The 19,769-nt window shown below is 33.6% G+C and overlaps 1 protein-coding gene across 1 annotated transcript in view; it reads left to right on the forward strand.

Moving 5' to 3' along the window:
• The window catches only part of suclg2 (succinate-CoA ligase GDP-forming subunit beta), a 160,527-nt gene that overhangs the window by 20,185 nt on the left and 120,573 nt on the right, over positions 1–19,769 (forward strand). The window contains exon 2 of the mRNA XM_051122645.1: positions 9,265–9,406. Coding sequence (XP_050978602.1) covers positions 9,265–9,406 — 142 coding nt within the window. The remainder of the gene's footprint in view (positions 1–9,264; positions 9,407–19,769) is intronic.

Raw genomic sequence — 19,769 nt, forward strand, 5'->3', positions numbered from 1 at the left:
TTGACTGGTACTGTGTGTATATATATATATATATATATATATATGATCTTTTTAAATATCTGAAAGTACACTCTTAATATCAGTCAGTCAAGCATTCTAATATTATGATAATCAAGCATTAAAACTTCAGTAATTAGAATTAAAACTTGGTAACCATGAATGCATGTTAACTGAATTTAGGACTGGTTACTGTTACCCTGTGGCCTGATTGGTTAGAGGGAGAAGGATGTACATCAACAACGCAGGTAGTCTTAGTGTGTACACAAACAGATTGTGTGTAACAGACCTGAAACAGGACGCAGTGTGCTGAGACGTGGCTTTAAAAGTTTAACTAACTTTAACTTCACACAGCATCTTTAAACACAGATTAATTAATTACCTGAGACATTAAAGTAATTAACATTCTCGTAAAACTATTAACGCTTGTATTTGCAGTGACACTGATAAGCTGATGCATGATGAGAGGATAATAAAATTGTAGGACTTATCTGAACTGTTGAACAGTTTTAATCCAGAATGACTTGGAAATAAATGGAAATAGAGAATTTAAAGGAGAAGTCCACTTCCAAAACAAAGATTCACATATAATGTACTCACCCCCTTGTCATCCAAGATGTTCATGTCTTTCTTTCTTCAGTTGTAAAGAAATTATATTTTTTGAGGAAAACATTTCTAAATTTTTCTTCATATAGTGGACTGATATGGTGCCTCGATTTTGAACTTTCAAAATGCAGCTTCAAACAATCCCAAATGCGGATATAAACGATCCTAGGCGAGGAAGAAGGGTCTTATCTTGTGAAACGCGAAACGTTATTTTCATTAAAAAAAAAAAAAAAAAAACAATTTAAATACTTTTTGATCTCAAATGCTCGTCTTGTCTTGCTCTCCCTGAACTCTGTGTATTCTGACTCAAGACAGTTAGGGTATGTCAAAACTTCAATATTTTCTCCCTCAATTTCAAAAATCATTTCAAAATCATCCTACATCACTGCAGAAGTACCGACACAGTCTTTGCAAAGTGAACATGCAAAGAAGATCAAACACCTTTAATAAAAAAGGTAAAACAGTGATATAGGATGATTTTGAAGTTGAGGGAGAACATGAGATGGGAGTTTTTCGACATACCCTAACTGTCATGAACCGGAACAAAAACAGTCCAGGCAGAGTAAGACAGGATGAAAATGTATAGAAATTGTATTATTATTATTAAAATAACCAATCGTTTCGCTAGATAAGACCCTTCTTTCTTGGCTGGGATCATTTACAACCGCATTTGTGATCGTTTGAAGCCGCATTTAAACTGCATTTTGGAAGTTCAAACTCGGGGCACCATATCAGTCCATTATATGGAGAAAAATCCTGAAATGTTTTCCTTAAAAAACATAATTTCTTTACGACTGAAGAAAGAAAGACATGAACATCTTGGATGACAAGGGGGTGAGTACATTATGTGAATCTTTGTTTTGGAAGTGGACTTCTCCTTTAATTTTTATGCCATTCTCTGACATTTAACAATTACAGACAAACGTCACAGTTGTCGCTTCATGCTCGGCAAAAGCGAAACTTTAACCAAAAGTCATGCTGTTTTGGAATAGCTTTTCATTCTCTGAATTTGAAAAACATGACTTGACTATTCGCATAAAAAGGTCAGAAATAGGGTTTTATGTAGGTGTTTTTAAGCTCTTGCTGCTTTCCTGTAACTTCCCTGGTGAAAAAACCAGCATATGCTGGTAGGTATGTTTTGATCCTGAATAAAAATTTCCCGATAACTTCCTCACCCCTGTCATCCAAGATGTTTGTCTTTCTTTTTTTTTAGTTAAAAAGAAATGAATGTTTTTGAGGAAGACATTTCAGTGCACTTCAGTGAAGATCAGCAGGCTGAATGTCCAAATTGCAGTTTCAGTGCAGCTCTACATGATTCTAGCTGAGGAATAAGGGTCTTATCTAGTGAAATGATCGGGCATTTTCTATCTAATTCCATTCTATCTAATATCTCTAATCGATTTACCTATTTGTCTATTTCTATACATTTATCTAGCCAAGCCTAGCAACTAGAATCATGCTAGTAACTTGCTGTTAACTTGCTAATCGTGCTAGAATCATGCTAGTAACTTGCTAATCATGCTAGTGACATACTATTAACATGCTAATCATGCTAGTAACTTGCTGTTAACTTGCTAATCGTGCTAGAATCATGCTAGTAACTTGCTAATCATGCTAGTGACATACTATTAACATGCTAATCATGCTAGTAACTTGCTAGTAACTTGCTAATCGTGCTAGAATCATGCTAGTAACTTGCTAATCATGCTAACAACATACTAGTAACTTGTTAATCAAGTTAGAAAGATGCTAGCAACTTGTTAATCATACAAGAAAAATGCCAGAAACATGTTAACAACTTGCTAATCATGCTAGTAACATGCTATTAACATGTTAATCATGCTAGTAACTTGTTAGTAACTTGCTAATCGTGCTAGAATCTTGCTAGTAACTTGTTAATCATGTTAGGAAAATGTTAATGACATGCTAATACCTGGCTAATCATGCTAGCAACATGATAGTAACTTGTTAATCAATCTAGAAAGATGCTAGCAACTTGCTAATCATACAAGAAACATGCTAAAAACATGTTAACAACTTGGTAATCATGCTAGAAACATGTTAACAACCTGCTAACCATGTTAAAACATGTTAGCAACTTGCTAATCATGCTAGAAACATGTTAATCATGCTAGCAACATGCTAGACACATGCTAATCATGCTAGAAACATGTTAACAACCTGCTAACCATGTTAAAACATGTTAGCAACTTGCTAATCATGCTAGACACATGTTAATCATGCTAGCAACAGACTAGCAACATGCTTGTAACTTGCTAATCATACTAACATGTTAATTGTCTATCTATCTATCTGAAAGACTGCATTCAAACTTTTAAAAGTACTTTAAACTTCCAACTATTTCACACTGAAAACTTTTTAAAACTTTTCAAACTTTATGGTCCAGCTTTCTCAAGCCAACTTAAAGTTTGTCTTGACAAACTTTTTTTTATCTAGTTATCATTATCGTTTAAACCAGCAAAGGACCAGCATAAACCAGCTAAGGACCAGCTTAAACCAGCACCAAAACATACTCACCAGCATATGCTGTCTTTTTCACCAGGGCTAATTGTGTCTTAACAAAGCAAGATTATTATTTAATTTTTTGTGTGGAAATATGCTTCCATAAACTTAAAGATTAACATTAGAACATTAGAGTTATCCACAATTATTTACTGGCTCATGTAAGTTTGTTTATTTGTGAGTACATCAATGCATCCATTCTAATTAACACTAGATATTTATGTTTTTGTATTTTTGAGCTTTTAACTGCATGTGGGTTTGTGGGTGTAGAAAGCTGTGCTTTGTGTGTGTGTGTGTGTATGTGTTGGTATTTAACTGGTGGTGTCTCCAGAGTGCTGATGAAGATAATTACTGTTGAGGCAGAGTCTCCGGGGAGATCAGACACCTGCCGTCCCCCCTCTTACCGCCTCCTCCCGGAGCACAGCGCTCGCGCCCCTGACGCCCACCTCCCATTTCGGATACACCTCAACCTCTCTGTGCCCTTGAGTGAACTAATAACCTGTACAGCTTCAAAGTGTCTCCCGCTTAATTTAGCGAGAAGGGGGAAAAGAAAACAATTACATCTAACATTTGCAGAAAGGTTGCCATGGAGCTCTTTTAGCACTTTCACAGTCCGGTTAGTCAAGCAGGGCCGGAACCGGGAACGCTGATGACATGTGAAAGACACAAAAATATAACTGTTAGGCGAATATCATCGCCTCAGATCCAGACTTGCATGTTGATATTTTTAAACTTATAATTCTCTCATTAGGCTCCAGATTTAGATGTTCATACACCTGACACCTGGTATCTAATGCTATAGTTGCTTTCCTGGTCTTTGAATGACAGGTCTGTGAATACAGATTTTGATGGTTGCTCTGTTTGACTTAACTATAGCTGCCACTTTAAATGCTCAAGCTCTTCAAAGTCAGGTGGATTCTGATTGGCTGTAAATGTTTTTGTTTTTCAGCTAGAAAAAGCATACTGAAAGTGATTAGAGCAGTATTGTACCACTGCAACATTATCGATATAGTTGCAGGGTTGCCAGCTCTCATGAATTTTTCTAAATAAATATCACCAGCCAATCAGTGCTCATTGCTAGTAGGCTTGTTCTGTGTCTTTGTGTAAATGAATGGCATGGTTTTGTCTGTCACACAAACTCAAACATATGCGATATGTGGGCATGAACACATACATCATCTCCAGAGCTGCTTTAAGAGTCGCTTTATCAGCTTTACACCGTTTGCTTTGAGGAAAAACTATGTCAAATACACACTGAAACTGAAAGAAAAATTAAAGACCAAAATAAAAGTTTGGTTTAACTTGATGAAATTATGCCAGAAATATATTACTATTGCTATATACAGTTATACAGCAATGTTGTGCAACATTTGGACAAAAATAAATGAAAATGCTACTTTTTATCATCATATATCATGCATAAGTCCAACTAAACATTTCTTGTTCATGTTTTCAGATAGCCGTGGGTTCATTCGCTAACACGTTTTAATTAAACGTGCAGTATTGTTAATTCAGCTCTACTTTTGTTCACCTGTCACATGTTTTCCCTTTGTCCTGAAAGAACAAATCCACCCATCTATGATTGTCTCTCTCTCCATCTCGCATATCTCTTTATTAATATTTGTTTTGGGGAGTTTATTCACGTAAGGCACACTTTATGTTTATTGCTGATGCAATGAAGCATAATCTGTTGAGAAAACAGCGCTTATTTCCCATATGAATTAATAAAAAGCAGTGAACCGCATGCCCATTGTGCCCTAGACAGTCAGAAAATAAACCCTCATCTGTGAAATCTAAATAAAAACCTTCAGTTATGTGGCTGACTGAAGGTAAATGTTGCTCTGGAGTCTGTCAGTGCACGCATGTCGTGTATCAGCATGTTACCATGCTACATAGAGAATCAGAAAATTTTTAGGGTATTGGCAACTTGTTTTGTCATAAATATGACAAGTGCATGGTTTGCATAGTTTCATGTGTTAGACAGCTTTGTTAGCCAGTGTCCCTTTACTGAACCTTTCGTAAGTAGCAAATGTTAACAACAGCTCGCTTGTACAACAGGGAGCTGTTCCCAGTTTTAAATATGACTGTATCCACCCCCATACAGAGGTAAAAATATACATCGAATGCAACACCACGGCCATTAGGAATGACCCTCAGAGGACTCAGCAGATGCTAACCATGAAAATAATACCTTTCTGTGGAAAAAGCCATGTTTAATAGCTAACAATGGTATTGTGTATTTCAGTATGCTTAGATGCTGTGGTGATTGTTAGATTCTTTTGATACGTTATATATATCAATCTAAGCAGTACCCTAGATTTTCAAAAAATTAATATTAATATTAACATATTTACATTATGTGTAATATGTGTTATATAATAAAGCATGTCAACCAAGATCTTCCAAGAATAATTACAGTAAATATATAATATATAAAAAATAAAACAAGAATTAATCAGTGATTAAATACTTAATTTTAAATTAATATTTATTATTTATTAGTAATATAAAATGTAAACTATATTAAGTAAAAAAATAAATGTGTAAAATATATATTCATATAACATGTATAGATTATTATTTATTATATATTATATCTTATTTAAATATTATGCATGTATGTATGCAGGTATATCAGGTGTGTTTCCTCAAAATATTGGATGTCAAAAAAAAAAGTGGTACAGAAATTATATACACTGCTGGTGAAATGTTTTTGAACATTAAGATTTTTAATGTTTTTTTTTAAAGTCTCTTCTGCTCACCAAGCCTGCATTTATTTGATCCAAAGTACAGCAAAAGCAGTTAAATTTTACACTTTTGCTATTTAAAGTAACTGCTTTCTATTTGAATGTATTTTAAAATGTAATTTATTCCTTTGATTTTAAAGCTGAATTTTTAGCATCATTACTCCAGTCACATGATCCTTCAGAAATCATTCTAATATTCTAATTCACTGCTAAAATAATATAGTAGTAGTAGTAGTAGTAATTAATAAATAAATAAATAAATAAATAAATAAATAAATAAATAAATAAATAAATAAATAAATAAAAATATTACTATGTTGAAAACAGCTGAGTAGAATTTTTGTCAGGTTTCCTTGAAAGTTCAGGAGAACAGCATATATCTGAAATAGAAATCTTTTGTAATATAAATGTGTCTAAATGTCTTTATCATCACTTTTGATCTACTTAAAGCATCCTTGCTAAATAAAAGAATTTATGTTCACATATTAGAATGATTTCTGAAGGATCATGCGACACTGAAGACTGCAGTAATGATGCTTGGAAATCACAGGAATAAATTACATTTTAAAATATATTCAAATAAAACTTTTTTTTTTTAAATAGTAAAAATATTTCAGAATTTTACTGTTTTTGCTACACTTTGGATCAAATAAATGCAGGCTTGGTGAGCAGAAGAGTCTTTTTAAAAAAAAAAAAAAAACAACATTAAAAATCTTGCCTGGTAGTGTATATAGGTTTATTATTTGTATTTTTCCTAAAAAAACAAAAAACAAAAAAACAATGTCACTATGGTATATGGTCTCTTTTTTTTTTTTTATCTTTTTTTTTTAATCCTGGTACTTTTTTCGTGACTAGTTAGAAGTGATTTGTCAGAAAAAATAACCAGAGTGTCATATTTTGTTCTTAGTGAGAAAGCGAACATTTATTGTCTAATGCATACAATGCCAGGAAATTGGTATTGCAATATTAAAGTTTTGGCTAAACTTACCAACCGAATCCTTTCTTGATTTGTTTTCCTTTATGAGAAATGTGCTGTGAGCAACAAATGCAATGATATGATGAATCATAGTTTATTTAGTTCAGTGTAGCCAAGCGCAGTCAAAGCACACTGTGATGTATAGTAGCGAAATGATAAAATGCAGGCGTTGAGAAGAACACTGCCGAGAATGAGAGTAGTGCATCATCTCACTCTTATCAAAGAGTAAGTGATTAAGTTAGCGAGTGGATTGAGACATACAAACTTTTCTTGTTTCTATCTGTTTGTGGCTCTCTTTCTGGTTCTACTTCATATGGCACAATTCATGTGGTCTTGAGGTCTTGTGCTCTTTTCTCAGGCACATTTGTGAAATCCACAAGACAATGGAGTGTCCAAATTGTCATTTTAGACTCAAGATTGTGCTCTTAAGCACCAAGTGGACTTAACAGACTTGAGCGAGCAAAGGCCTCAAGAAAGCAAGTCTGCATGGACTGTACTTTTCCATGCTAGGCGATTCTGAGTGCACACTTTTGTAGAGCGCAATGCTGAAAGTGTACTCATTGTGTTTGCTTCTGAGTACTTCAGCAGTGTACTCAATTCCACTTCTATAGTATAGTGTTGTCACGATACCAAAATTTTGACTTCGATACGATACCTGGCTAAAATATCATGATACTACTACTGATAAAACATAGAACAACAGGAAAAGTAAATTAAAACAAAGCGTTTCATCCCCAAGTGCCACTACACAGGATTATGGCGAACAACTACTGAGCCTACAGGTATGTAGAGATCTTTGCTATATTGGTAAGTTAGCTTAAGGGATAAAGCCAAATAATATTTCATGATATAGTGATTTTATTTCACAACAACAATTTATATCATGACAGTCATTTTTTATTTTAGTTTTGTTATTAATAATAATAACCTAGATGCAAGTAACAAACTAAAGGACAAGTACAATAAAACAAAGACACAAATTAAATAAATAGGGCCTATGAAATCTGTTTCATTTTTTCCTAAATTCCACTTTGATTTTTGTACACTTTACATTAAAAAAGAATGACCAAAAGCATGTCTAATCATGAAACTTGCATAATTTAACAGCAGTTTATTAAAAGTTTACCAAAAATTACGTTTTTACGGCCATATGAAGTACGTTTTATTGTTTTCTTGCATGTCTAAAGAATTTATAAATATAATTAGATTTAATAAAGAATTCATTTATTATATTTTTTTTAGAAATACTGTGTTGTGTGTTTACATTTTTTGGTAAATAAATTCTGGTAAATATTTTTGTATTGGTACATATTCCTTAAAATTTGTTTTAATAATATTTTCATTATTAGTAGTACTATCTTTACATTAAGCAGTATATTAATATATTTTTGCCTGTCAAGTTAAACCAAACTTTTATTTTGACGAGTTGCTGTGAATAGAGTGCAGTTCTGATGTTTCATTAATATGCAATTCTGAGTGAATTCCCCTCTGTACTTTCGTAGTCCGTACGTCTCCATATTGGGCAGTTCCACATCAAATGTGCGCTTCGGTAGTATGCACTTTTGAGTGTACACTTCCTCTTCCACAGCCTGCCAACTTTGGTGGCCGCCCTCATTATTCTCTATGGAGACGCGTAGACGCTCAATTAGCAAAAGCCATAGAGAGTTGTTCAAAAGCATGACTTAATAAGGTGCTTAACTGCATTTAGCACTTTGCCGCTCTGATAACCTGTTTTACTCTCATTCCATAGTGGTGAATAATGGGAAATTGTCTATTTAATGAGTGTCTTATGGGTTGTTAACTATCACATTCAATGCTCATCAAAGGACGTGATCATGAATTTGTGTGAATATTAACCTAGTGCCGAGCTGCAACGATTAGAAATCTTAGCCTGAATGTGAGGCGAGACATGAATGGTCTTGAAACCGCTTCATTACAGTTGATGTGTGTTGTGAAATGACTTCAAAGACCTGCCTGAAAGAATGAATCCAACTCATTGCGTATTCGTGGTGGGTAGGACAGAACAATGTGATGGTGTATCCCATGTGACAGTAGAGATGTTGAAATGTGGTCTAGTCTCTGATCTGTCACGTGTATAATGACGCAGTTTGACTGTAGGTTCCCTGTTGGACCTGGCATATTTTTTGATGTGTACCATGTTAAAAGGATGGTTGACCCAAAAATGAAAATTCTGTCATAATTACTCACCCTCATGTCGTTCCAAACTTACATTTATCGTGACGTAGAAAGGTGATCTTATTATAATATTACCACCCCTTAAAATCCACATTTCTATTCTAGCTGAAACTTCACCAACACATTCTGGGGACGCTTGAGACTTATATTACATCTTGTGAAAAGGGGTATAATAGGTGTCCTTTAATTAAACCATACTGTTTCTCTTTGTGTTATTAGTTATCGAGGGTAAGTCCCAGAAGATGGCTGAACCTGCAAGAGTACCAGAGCAAGAAGCTGATGCAGGACAGCGGTGTGACCGTCCAGCGCTTTTTTGTTGCTGACACTGCCTCGGAAGCCCTTGAGGCTGCCAAGAGACTCAGTAAGTGTCCTTCTCGATCTAAACTGCTTGCTACTAAGTGTCTAAATGTAGTGATGCTTTTTTTTGAAGCCTGTCTAATAGCTTTCAGAGTCAACAGTGTGATTACATGAATAACACTTCATTGATAACATGCTAATGAGGTGATGTTTATTTGTTACATTGATTGGTGCTTGTATGCTGAGATCTGGCCTCCCACGCAGCGAGCTGGGGCATGAGGGCTAGAATTAGCCAATGAGAACGAAGAACACAAATTGCATTGATGTTTTTGCGTTTATTCTGGTGGACATGCCTTGAAGGGTCAACAGGACTGAAGATCTTCTCTTATTTCTTCTGCTTCTGTTCTGTTTACATGGTTTGCCGCTCTCTCGCTGTTTTATCCATGCATGCTCATTCTTGTTTTCTCTCATGCCTTTTTATTTATTTGTAATCTTCTTCTTATCTCACTGTACACAACAGGCTTTAGCGTTCCATTTCGAGTTCTTAGGCCCTTACTGTGTGTGACTAAATATTTCTATTTAAATGGGGTTTGTTGTTCATGTGAGTTTGGATCTGCAGTCCAGGTGCTGGTTCAGGTCAGATGTTGAGGGTGAGACAATGACATCTTTTTTCTGACTCAATTTGGGACATATTTTTCGAGATGGCATTTCCAGTCCAGCACATTGAGTGTTTCAGCCTGGTTCCTGTGGGATAGGGCAGGGCCCGGGCCCGGGTGACATGTACATAGGCGACCAAGCGAGACGTGAAGGATTTCTGTGACTGCGATAGTGCAGTGAGCTGTTCTCCCCAGTGCAGAGATGCCACCCCACAGTTGGGCCCACTTACCCATGCAGCAATTCAGCTGACAGCTCAATTTGAGCTCTCCGGTTTAGTGCTCCTCAACCACAGCAAACAATGCTTTTAAAAGTAATGTTTTTTTGTTTTTAGAGTTTCTTGCAATACACCAAAGTGTTGAAAATATACAGCTGCACTTTCTGTTTTAGCATGCTTGCCATTAAATGTATCATTATTACTATTATTTTTTATGCCTTTTTGTCTTTTTATTAGTGAATTTATTAAGAATTCTGCATATATTGCTGCATATATATATATATATATATATACACATATATATATATATATATATATATATATATATATATACACATATATGTGTATATATATATATATATATATATATATATATATATATATATATATATATATATATATATACATATATATACACATTTTTATTTATATTTATATATGTATTTTATGGCATGCCGTTCAGGAAATAATTATATTTATAATATGAAGTTTGAGTATATGGAACAAAACTCTATCAACTATAATGTTGATGTTTATATCTATAATGGAAAACACTTTGCAGTGGTCGCACCACATGATATTTCAGTCAACATTTACAAGCACAGAACTGGCCACCTAAACAAAACAAGCTAGCTTCCCACAAAAGGTCACTATGAAATTTATAATAAAAATAAATACTTATTTTAAACAGGATTACAAAACACTTTGGATATCATGCAGAAAATTGTGATTGTGATTGAATTGTGCAGAAAAGTGATCTAAATAATTTAAGGTAATTTCAAAGACGTTTCCAAAACAACAGTTTTGGCCGGACAGTCGCACCACATGATATTTTGACACTTTGAATAAATTACAAGAAAGAAAAATTACAAATAACTAAGCTTGAAAAGTTAAAGTGAGTCCATACATAGGAGAGGTACTTCATATATATGGCATCTTTTTAATGCATTTACACCAATTTTTTAACTGAAATTGCAATTGAACAGATGTCACATCATTGACCCATAAATATATGATTTATATTACAGTTAATTAATTTCCTTACCATGCTTAAATTTTTTAGATGTTTTCAGTATTTAAAGTGTTTAGGAAAAAAAAATAGTTGCATCTATTTGTTATTTTGAGTTTTTATAAATAATGTTAATGTTTATATCTAGAATAGAAAACACTTTGCAGTGGTCGCACCACATGATATTTAAAATTCAGAATTGGCCAACAATACATACCAGCCGTTAAAAAGGTTATTTTTTTCCAAATTTGAAAGAGAGTTACAAACCTGCTTGATGCTTTCATGGATCATTGGCAAATTGCTATATGAGGCAAAGTCCTATCTTTATATATTTATGCACAAGAAATTTTCAATTGTTAGTAATTAAAATATAGCTCATACATGAAATTGTATATGAATTGAGTTGTTACTCATTAAGAAACATGCTTGACCACTAAAGTCACCATTTACTTTCATTGTATGGAAAAGAGCAGCCTGAACACTCTGCTAAACATCTCCTTTTGTGCTCCACAAGAAATAAGATGGTTATATGATAATGATAATAAGATAAGCCATATGGTTTCAAAAGTCATGGGAGTAAGGTAAATTGATGTGAACTATCCATTAAAGATAGTAGGAAGAAATCATTATACTAACAACTTGGGAAGAAAGATGGAATAATACTGTTTCATCCAAGTGACAAGTGACTGTGAAGGCAGTGGTGAGTTTCTTTGTTGATGTTCTTGCTTTATTTATTGAGTGACTGCAGGCCATGGCGCTAATGATCCCACACCTGTCCCTAAAGTTGGGCCTGTGTTTGGCACAGAGGCAGGGGGGCTGCCCATTTTAAACAACCCCCTGTGCCGTTAAGTAATCTGACTGTCAAAGAGGCAAGTCTGATGCTGCCTTCATCAGTCACCAACCGCCTCTCGATTATGCAGCACTGCTTGCTGCCAAAACACACACGTGTGCACATTAACACACACACAAAGGAACAATGAGAGAGAAGACGAAAGATAAAGCGAGTGCAAAAGAGGGCGAGAAAGATATAGGAGAGGAAGATAGAGAGTGGGGTCACACAGCATAGCTAAAATATGCTACCGCTGACTTCTGATTGGACGATAAGGTGGGAACTTTTTGCCACCGAACGGAGACGGCGCAATAAATCAAAGCGAGAACGGTTGCATAGCTCAACCGTAGAAAGACTCTCTCAGACTATCTCCACCGTGCTCTTGTCCTATTTAAGAGGAAGAGATCTGCCCAAGATTGAAGGGTTGGGGAATTGGAGAGGTTCCTCGTTTTTGCCTGGATTTCAACACCTGTAATCAAAAGTGAATTCACCTCGGAGAGAGGCCTTTTTTTATAGGTAAAAAAAAAAAGAAATGCGCAGGATGACGAGGGTTCCAGTATAACCCCTATTCCCAGAACACCGTCTTCTGACATGAAAGGAAAATAAATGTTAATCATTACTTTCGCCGCCTTTCCATCCTGGTACCCGCAAACAGATATTTCTCAGCCAATGAGAACGCTGAATCATATTGGCCTGTTTTGTTTCCGCCGCAGGTCCTGTTGACAGATGCATCTGCTGGGTAAATGTTGATGGATTTGTCTGCTAGAATGTTCCAGAATGGTTTTCTCACTGTCTGCATTATTCAGGCCCAAGCAGAAGCAGAGATGGAGAAATATTGAACCGTTTCTTTGTCTAGACAAACTTCTGTTCACCAAATCCTTGCAGTAACTTTTCTCTCCCGCTTATTAATGCAGAAATTAGAGCTTGTTTTAAATGACAGAGAACGTTAGACTGACAATTAACAGGAGAGAGATGTATTAATACATTTCGCAGAGGTATGAATATTCAAAGTAAACAGCAATGGTTTATGCATGGCAGTCAAATCTCATGTGTCCTTATTAGAGAGGCAGCCACTTTCATATGTCAACCTACAGCGCTGTGCTGAATTACCCTGACATTCAGCAACCCTGTGAAGAGAGGCGGAAGTATATGGCATAATACAGAGTGGTTTTACATATATAATTTGACTCGACTCGAGAAAAGGTTTTGATCGTAGCCTTATAGGAAAATTTGATGAAGGTGACATAAGTTACTGTCAAGCTATTCATTTCGCAGAGGTGAGAGCGAGAGTCTTGCAGCTGATTATATTTTCTTAACAGCTTTTTACATCATCTGGATTGAGGCCGTTATCAATCACGACCGCTGCTTTTGATCTTAGTGGGGAATAATTAACAAGGTAACAGTTTTTGAAAAACGAAAGCTCAAGGTTGTTGCACCCATGCCCCATTTTCTACCACTGCATGCAGACATGAGCTTTTAAAATGCTCTTCATAACTGCGGATGAACACTTTTATTGGAATTTCATCCAGTGAGTTTAATTAATTCACAGTTAGATTTTTTTTTTTAATGAATTATTGTAAATTGTTATTCATAAAGAAATACTTTTTAATCGCCATTAGTTGTGTCCAGTTGTGGTGAGATCGGTAGCTTTGGCTCTCGGAGGGCCTTAGAGCATCAGTGCTTTCACACTTCTCTTCTCTAGGCTCTTCATCAGTGGCATCACACCATATGTCTCTCTGCCGACCCACCACTCTGCTACAGACGCGCCATCTGCTGAGTCTTCCCTCGTTCCGAAAGCCTCCACGCTTGTGCTTGTGTTGACTAGAAACTGACTAGTATCCCATAATGTGATATATCTCCATATTTTAGGTATATCATGCCATACCATAATCTCTCTTTGTGCATCATTGTGATGGAAATATTAGTTTTGCCCAAAATGTTTACTTTAGAGGACCTCTAGGGCCCTGTTTTATTTTTTTCCAAATTCCATTTTTCAGTTTTAATTTTTCTGGATTCCGTCTTTTTCTGTTTTTTAATTTTTGTCAACTCCTTTTTAATGGTACATTTATCAATTAAAGAGCATGTCTAATTAATTAAAATCATGAAACACATACAATTTTACATTCATTTCATAAAGGTTTAACAATGTTTAGGGCCCTATGAAATGTTTTATTTTTTCTCACCATGTTTTATTGTTATCAAATTCTGTGTTTTAGCATGTCTAATTATTTGAATGCATATTTAATTTATTCAAATTTATTCTTAAAATAGCCTTATGAAACGAAATTCGGTGTTGTGTGTTTAAAATGTTTTGGTTATCAAATGAAGGCATAAAACATTAATTTCACTTATCTTTTAATTATTGAAAATTAAGCAAACTTTTTTTTTGGGCAAACAAACTAAAAAATAATGTTTTTTTTTTTTCATTTTAATAGTAGTAATATATTTCTGGCACAATGTCTTCGAGTTAAACTGGACTTTTATTTTGACAAGTTGCTGTGTCTACCTTTAACATTTCTGTGTGTATATGATATGACTCTAGTTTTCCTAAAATGGAACGGTCAAATGCTAAAATCACCGCGAGCGTCACGCGCTTTAGTGTGTGTAGTAAACAAAACCGCTTGTCTGCTCCATTCATTAAAACAGAGACACACAGAACATGCAGGATTCACATTTAAATGGTATTTTTGCGGCGTAATATTTGCAGATACTAGTCCATATTGCATTTTGATTTAAGTGTAATGACCTACTTTTTATTAATTAATTCAAACTTTGACAAATTCCGATTTTTTTTTTTTTTTTTTGATTCCATTCGCGTTTTCCACACCGCTGAAATCATAGGGCCCTAGACTTCAGATTTCAGGGATGTGGGATATTTATTTTTGGTTTAATATCAAAAATCCAGTATTTATTTTAATGTCATTGCCAGTAAGCAGTAAATGTAAATGTAAATTAAAATTCGTTACTATTTTGTGAATGAATGAATGAATGAATAAATAAATAAATAAAATGAATATAAAATAAATAAATAACTTTATAATGTGAAATATAATTTGATATTGTTTTTCCCTAATGGTATTAAATAAATATGTATGTATGTATGATTTCTGTTTTTAATAAAACACTGATGATTTAGTTTTTTTTTATTTAGCTTTTATTTCAATTTTTTCTCATTCTGTCATTCACTTTGATAGGCTGTCTCTGGCACAGAGCTGTTGGTCGGCTGTTGCTTTCTCTGATCTGAGATAAAAGAGATTTGTAGGGGTTTTTTTCTCTTTAAAAAAGATTCAGTGCTAATACTGTCCACTGCTTGCACGTTAATAACACCAATACAACTAGATTGGTGTATTGACAAATAGGCAGTAAAAATGCTTATTTTATAAAAGACAATTTTTCAAGAAGAAATGCATATATTTATGTAGTGTGAGGTCTAAACTTTGAGAATATATAACGGGTCACAAACTAACTCACTATTTATTTATTTATTTATTTATTTATTTGTTTATTGTTTTACATTTTTACTCAGCTGTACCATAAATTTGTCCTATAGTGTAACTTTTTTCTATAAGATATTTTGAGATAAAAACAAATCTGTGTTTCTTTTATGCATCACACCATAGGACATTACGTCACATTAAAGGACAGAAATGGAAGTTATTAAAGTATTTCTATCTAATGTCGAAGGGGAAAGAAAGTTTAATTTTTAAACAAACAATATCAACATGTTTTTTAAACAAAACTAAATGATTTTCACCAACAATTCAGTCTCTTAGTCAATCGTCAATCAGTATGTTACTGAAACTCTTCTAGAGCTTCCTTACTGCGTGTGCGGCACAGCTAAATATGATTGATTTTCAAAGTATATTCAATAAGATGTAAATGAATTTTTCAAACTATATGGCTACTTTTTTTAAGGCATCATTTTGATCCTATTTACTTTCTGCATCGTTCTCTTAGGATCTCCTCCCTTCTGGTGGATCCCTGTTAATTTTCTGTCTATATATTTCTGTGTCCTCTCTCTTTCACTAGTTTCTCTCCCTCAGTTCTACCTGTTTTAAAAACAAGTATCAAATTTTATACTTTTTTTATGACACTTCATAACAAAAAAACATCAGAAAATAGTTTAATTGTAGTTATTGCATTTAAGAGCACAGAAAAGATCAAAAAAGAATAAAATGAGTTAAACAAATCTTATTTAACTATTTAAAATGCTTCCTAAAGAGACTGTGTCCTCTGGTTTGACATCTTTGTCCTGTCGTGTGACAGTCACACCAGAGGACATATTCTGTCACACCAAAGGACGTTTCAGCCTTTTGTGTCAATGAATGACTTTGCTATTCCGAACTAACCTGTCTTTAGCGCTTAGCAAGACACATTTGTATAATTTTTATATGATTATGTAGTTTAACATACAGTTTTTAATTAAAATATATAATTTATGGGTGTCACACCAAAGGACAACAAAACGTAACACTTTTGTACTGGTTCCAAAAAAGTATTTGAACAAAACAAATATTTGAACAATTCTGAGACAAAGATTTACCATGTGCACATGTTATGGCCTTCACAGGGGGCTTCAGTAACACAACCATGAAAGAGGTCCTTCAGCTAATTAAACTTTTCTCTGGAATTGCCCGTCACACCAGAGAACATGGTTTTTTAGAGACAAAATATACTAAGTTCCTATGCTTTCAGAAATATATGGATGAAAAAATGATTGCCATTTACTAAAATAGACACTTGTACAATTATGCTAGAGGTATTTATTAACATTTTTGTGCTTTTCTTTTTAATTTCTAAAAGTTGAATTTATAAAATTAACCCTGCTTGAGACAATCACACCATAGGACAATTTTGAGATTTGACTCAAAAATGTAAAAAAGGGCTGGGTTTTGACACAAATTTCACAATTTGGTTAGATTCTGATTCTCAAGATTCGATTTCCGATTCATTTCGTTTTGATGTAGATTATTTTGGAGTGTGATTATTTAGAAGATATTTATATAATGTGAGAAATATGAAAGGGTCTCAAACTAACAATTTTATTTAATTTTATTTTTTTCACATTTTAACTCAACTGTATCATAAATGTGTCCAATGGTGTGACATTTTTTTTATATATATATAAAATATTTTGAGATAAAAACCAATCTGTGTTTCTTTTATCCATCATACCGTAGGACATTACGTCACACTAAAGGACAGAAATGGTAGTTATTAGAGTATGTCTAATTTTAAACATTTTTATCATTGATTCATCACTGAATTGTTGATTTTCATCAACAATTCAGTCTCTTAGTCTGATTTGGCTCAAAATTTAAAAAAGGGCTGTTTGGAAAATTTCACAGTTCGGTTAGATTCTGATTCTCAAGATTCGGTTTCCGATTCATTTCGGAAGATTATTTTGGATGCATATCAGGTACAGCACATGCCAAATTTTCTCAAGGAGAAAAATCTCTCACCAAATGTTGGAAAATATACAGTAGAGTCATTTGGTACCACATTACTATAATATTCAAGGTTAAGTTAACTTAAATTACACTCAATTAGCTTTTTATAATAATAACTTACAATTACATAATTATATTTGTATTTCAATTTATTTTTCCGAATACAAACATTTAAATGGTGGCTGTCATAAAAACTTTTGCATTTGTTCAAACCTAAATTAAACATTGAAGAACAAACATGACATTATGTGCCATTGTTTACAAGCTGTTATACTGACCTCTTTGTACAACTGAAACACTGATTAAGCAATTACATGAGACAGGATACAGATTTCAGTAAGTTGCACTTTCTTTTTACATACCTTCGGATGTTTGTTCATGTTTTTTTTTTGCGCTGAAGCTGATATTAAAGTGGAGGAAATGATCAGTTTATGTGCGCTTCATGCTGCCACTTCTCTTGAACTAAGGTGCTACAGCAATCTCACTTTAAACTGTGCCAAAATGGCATTTATTGTTTGAATATTTGAATACTTTAATAAAATGGACAGAATTTGTTTTATATAAAAAGTAACAAAGCACAACGCTTATTACGATTTATTGGATAGGAGGTGCGCTACAATGTTCTGTTGTTTGACTAAAAAGAATTAGATTTAAAAGAAATTTATATATATATATTTTTTTTACCTATCTAGACTTTTTTGCACAATTTCCCTAGAAAAAAGGCTTATTAACCCGAAACACTTTACCACTGAATGACTAATGGAATTTTGGATCTCAAAGGAAAAAAAAAGTCTTTCCATAATACAGAAAGCTCCACATTTATGGATCATAAAGAATCGTAATTGGAGAAATGATTTGTGCAGTGGTTGTTAGAAATGCCTTTCAAATGATTGTACAAATACACACAAAGGGAATACAAGCAGCGTTTGAGGGAGCTCACAAATCAAAATGTAATTTCGGTTTGTTGACGGCTCGGCTGCGTTGATATTACACATGGCACATTATCATACCTCACGCCTCCAGACCTCACAGTGCTGCCAGCGATCTACAAGCAGAAGGTGCGACACCATTATTTTGGTGATGAGGACTCTAAATTGCATGTTTTATTAGAGGTATTCCATGGTCCATTGAGCACCAAATTTAGAAGAAGAAATACAGCCTTTTTTTTTTTTTCTCCTTTCTGTAACTGATTTTATACTGTAGGTTTTATTATTCTTTAAATTCTCCGGATGCTGAGGTAAAATCATCATCTTAGTATTTAGAAAATGACGTTATTGCTGCTTAATGTGTAAGTAGAGATGACATGTAACTGCTGTGAGAAGAAAAATTAAAAAGTGTCATGACAGAGAAAATTAGACTCAATGAAACTTGCATGTTTTTTTTCTTATGTCAGTTATCAAGGCTGCATTTATTTGATCAAAAATACAGAAAAAGACTGTAATTTTGTAAAATATTATTTCTATTTAAAAAAAAAAACAAAACTGTTTTTGTGTGAATATATTTAAAATGTAATTTATTCCTGTGATGCAAAGCTGAATTTTCAGCATCATTACTCCAGTCTTCAGTGTCACATGATCCTTCAGAAATCATTTTAATATGCTGATTTATTATCAATGTTGAAAACAGTTGTGCTTTTCTGGGATTATTTAACGAATACAGAGTTGAAAAGAACAGCGTTTATTTAAAATAGAAATCTTTTGTAAGAATATAAACTACCATCTAAAAGTTTGGGGTCAGTACATTTTTATTCTTTCTTTTTTTTTTTTTTTTTTTTTTTTTTAAAGAAATTAATATTTTTATTCACCAAAGATGTGTTAAATGGATAAAAAGTGATGGCAAAGACTTATGTTGTTAGAAAAAAATTATATTTTGACTAAATGCTGTTCTTTTTAAGCTTTTATTCATCAAGAGGTGAATTCACAGGTTCTAAAAAAAGAAAAATTAGACTTTTCTTTTCTGACAAAACGCACTCGAATGAACTCGTACAATGAAACTTGTATGTTTTTTTCTGTATAAAACAGAAAAAGTTATTGTCAAAATGTTGGAAAGTTGGTGTCACAATGGTCAGCCAGCCTAAGAAAGTGTTTTTTTTTTTTTTTTAATGATATTTGTGATATTTATTCTGAAAAGTGCCATACAAATGTAAATTAAAATGTTTCTCTTCAGGTTTATACATTTAACATGACAGGGGAGAGGAAATATATATTTTTCAGGAGTTTTTAATTTATTTTGGATTTTTATATGCAATAAAACCCAATTTTTTTTCTC

Source organism: Labeo rohita, chromosome 11, assembly GCF_022985175.1.
Source record: "Labeo rohita strain BAU-BD-2019 chromosome 11, IGBB_LRoh.1.0, whole genome shotgun sequence".
NCBI classification, from domain to species: Eukaryota; Metazoa; Chordata; class Actinopteri; order Cypriniformes; family Cyprinidae; genus Labeo; species Labeo rohita.